The 2,814-nt window shown below is 33.3% G+C and overlaps 1 protein-coding gene across 1 annotated transcript in view; it reads left to right on the forward strand.

Moving 5' to 3' along the window:
- LOC111083278 overlaps positions 1-2,806 on the forward strand; it is a 6,381-nt gene extending 3,575 nt beyond the window's left edge. Inside the window, exons 3-5 of the mRNA XM_022379669.1 lie at positions 1,043-1,133; positions 2,240-2,329; positions 2,447-2,806. Coding sequence (XP_022235377.1) covers positions 1,043-1,133; positions 2,240-2,329; positions 2,447-2,806 — 541 coding nt within the window. The remainder of the gene's footprint in view (positions 1-1,042; positions 1,134-2,239; positions 2,330-2,446) is intronic.
- Positions 2,807-2,814: the final 8 nt, after the last annotated feature.

Below are 2,814 nucleotides of genomic sequence, written 5' to 3' on the forward strand. Positions count from 1 at the left end.
TGTCTGCTTTGTATGTGTTTTTAGGTTCATTTTTTAAGGCAGGATTGGAGTAAATTAATCTATGAGACCTTGAGTGTGGTCAAGCTCATCAATCCAAAAGGTTTGATCACCTGAGTCCAAAACTGTAATTAGATTTCAAATAGGTGAAGAAGTGATGAAACTAAAGGTTTGTATTTGAAATGAAAAACTCAGTGCCGTTCTATGAGCTGATATGTTGTGGTTAAAATAAGTGGACCCAAGAAAGTACAGTACTCCATCGATTTTCTGGCAACTGATTGTAAGGCACCTCCTTTAATCCAGACAAAATTACAAGAGCACACTTGAAATTCCCGTGACCGCCAGACTAGTTCACTGGGCTTCCACAGATGGCATTGGGTGAGGCTGGTGCCCTTTCGGAAAGGGCTACTTACATTTTAAGTAGGTACATCACTATTGTAAAAATGTTCTTATAAATATTAAATTAGTGGATCAAATTACTTCAAGTTTTCCATGAATGTTGCCAGTATATAGTTTAACATGTTAGTAGTAATCCTGACAGCCCTCAACGTCCAGACCTTTGTGATTAGCTCTACAATTCCAATAAAATTCTAAAATTTGCCACTTTGAAAGTGGTAATACTGCAACATTCTTTGTAAGTAGAGTAATTAATAAACCTGTATTATTTATAGCTGTACTAATGTATTTCATTAATCATTTAATTTACATTGAATGTTTGTTTTATTTAAGTTTCTAGCAGTCCATGGTACTTTAGAGATACAGGAGGGGTATAATTAGTGGGTCACGGGTGTATTGTTGAATTATTATTACGTGACCTCTGTTAGTCCGGCAAGGCTCTGGAACTAAGGGTGCTGGAAAATCGGTTGTGTACCTGTACTATATTTCTTGTTTTTTACGTGTTCTCTATTTATTGTTATAAAAGTTACTAAAATATAAAAAGTAGAATGTTATTAAGGAAGCTAACGAGTTAGCTAGAGCCAAGTAATGAACCGTTAACACGAGTATTTTATTATCCAGTTGTTTAATCCGAGTGTTTTTAATGTAGGAGACGTTCGTTGGGAGGTGGTATCGCAGGACTTACCAATGCCCAGTTAGCAGAACATTATAAAAACTGTATCAAACTTTCATCTGAGAATGTAAGTACATAAGTTACTGGTGTTCCTATTGGGTGAGAATGTAAGTACATAAGTTACTGGTGTTCCTATTGGGTGAGAATGTAAGTACATAAGTTACTGGTGTTCCTATTGGGTGAGAATGTAAGTACATAAGTTACTGGTGTTCCTATTGGGTGAGAATGTAAGTACATAAGTTACTGGTGTTCCTATTGGGTGAGAATGTAAGTACATAAGTTACTGGTGTTCCTATTGGGTGAGAATGTAAGTACATAAGTTACTGGTGTTCCTATTGGGTTTGGTAGATAAGTTGTAGTCAGCATTTAGTTAAAGTTCAGAAACCATCACCTACTGTACACTTCATTGATGTAAAGATGTTGTTCTTTCCATCTGTGCTAGTTTTCTCGATTATTCCTCCAAGCCTTTCTTCTCGAGCCGAACTAATTAACTCTTCACTTGTATTTGTTTATCAGGAAGACTAACTAAACCATCTACAGAAGAATAACTGGATGACATGAACTTCTGTTTGTTGTAACACATTCACATCTGTATTATCTGTTGTAAACATTTATTTTAAGTTGTTAGTAACTTGTAACGTGCGTCTTTGGATCTGAAGATGACTCTTACACACCAATATTGTTATTGTGAGGGATTTTATAGCCACTATATTATCTTATTCTTGTTATCAAAACCAATAAATTTTTATTTTTTACCTTTTTAGCACATTTGAAAAAGTTTTTTTTCGTAGTTACCTGTATGATGCATCTAGATAAGAATTAACCAAAATTTGTCAAGAATTTTCCAATGGGCTGAAATTTTACAGTTTTAATTTCTTAGAAAAATTTGTAAAGCTGATCATCATATTGGATTTAACTGGATTTTTTCTTTTAGTTTATTCACGATACTTAAACTGGTTTAGCAGTATTATTAACTGTTTTTGCTAATACATTAGTAATTTTTTTTTTTCATTGAGCCTGTCAAGAAAATTATAAGTATGAAGTTAACAATACATTATGGAGGACTATAAAAATAGATATAATTATAATATGAACCTAAATTCTTGTTTTGTTTATTTACATTTCTTTAAAGAAAGGTTTGTAATGCTTGATATGTTGCTTTCCCTTTAACAGAAAATAACCGTGAAGAATGCATTTGGATTACACTTGATCGACTACATGGCTGATGTTTTAAAAAATAGGGATGGAACAACAAACTTTCAGGTAAGATCTTAATTAACTAGAAGTATACTTTTCATACCAAGAAACAATCCAAGGTTACAAAACTGTTGTAAACTTGAAATAACCACAAGAATTCATGTAGTAGTTCCTGATTACAAGGACTGTTGTAAACATGAAATAACCACAAGAATTCATGTAGCAGTTACTGATTACAAGGACTGTTGTAAACATGAAATAACCACAAGAATTCACGTAGTAGTTCTTGATTACAAGGACTGTTGTAAACATGAAATAACCACAAGAATTCATGTAGCAGTTCCTGATTACAAGGACTGTTGTAAACATGAAATAACCACAAGAATTCATGTAGTAGTTCTTGATTACAAGGACTGTTGTAAACATGAAATAACCACAAGAATTCATGTAGCAGTTCCTGATTACAAGGACTGTTGTAAACATGAAATAACCACAAGAATTCATGTAGCAGTTCCTGATTACAAGGACTGTGTTACACCTTGAAATAACCA

This window comes from Limulus polyphemus, unplaced genomic scaffold, assembly GCF_000517525.1.
Source record: "Limulus polyphemus unplaced genomic scaffold, Limulus_polyphemus-2.1.2 Scaffold8860, whole genome shotgun sequence".
NCBI classification, from domain to species: Eukaryota; Metazoa; Arthropoda; class Merostomata; order Xiphosura; family Limulidae; genus Limulus; species Limulus polyphemus.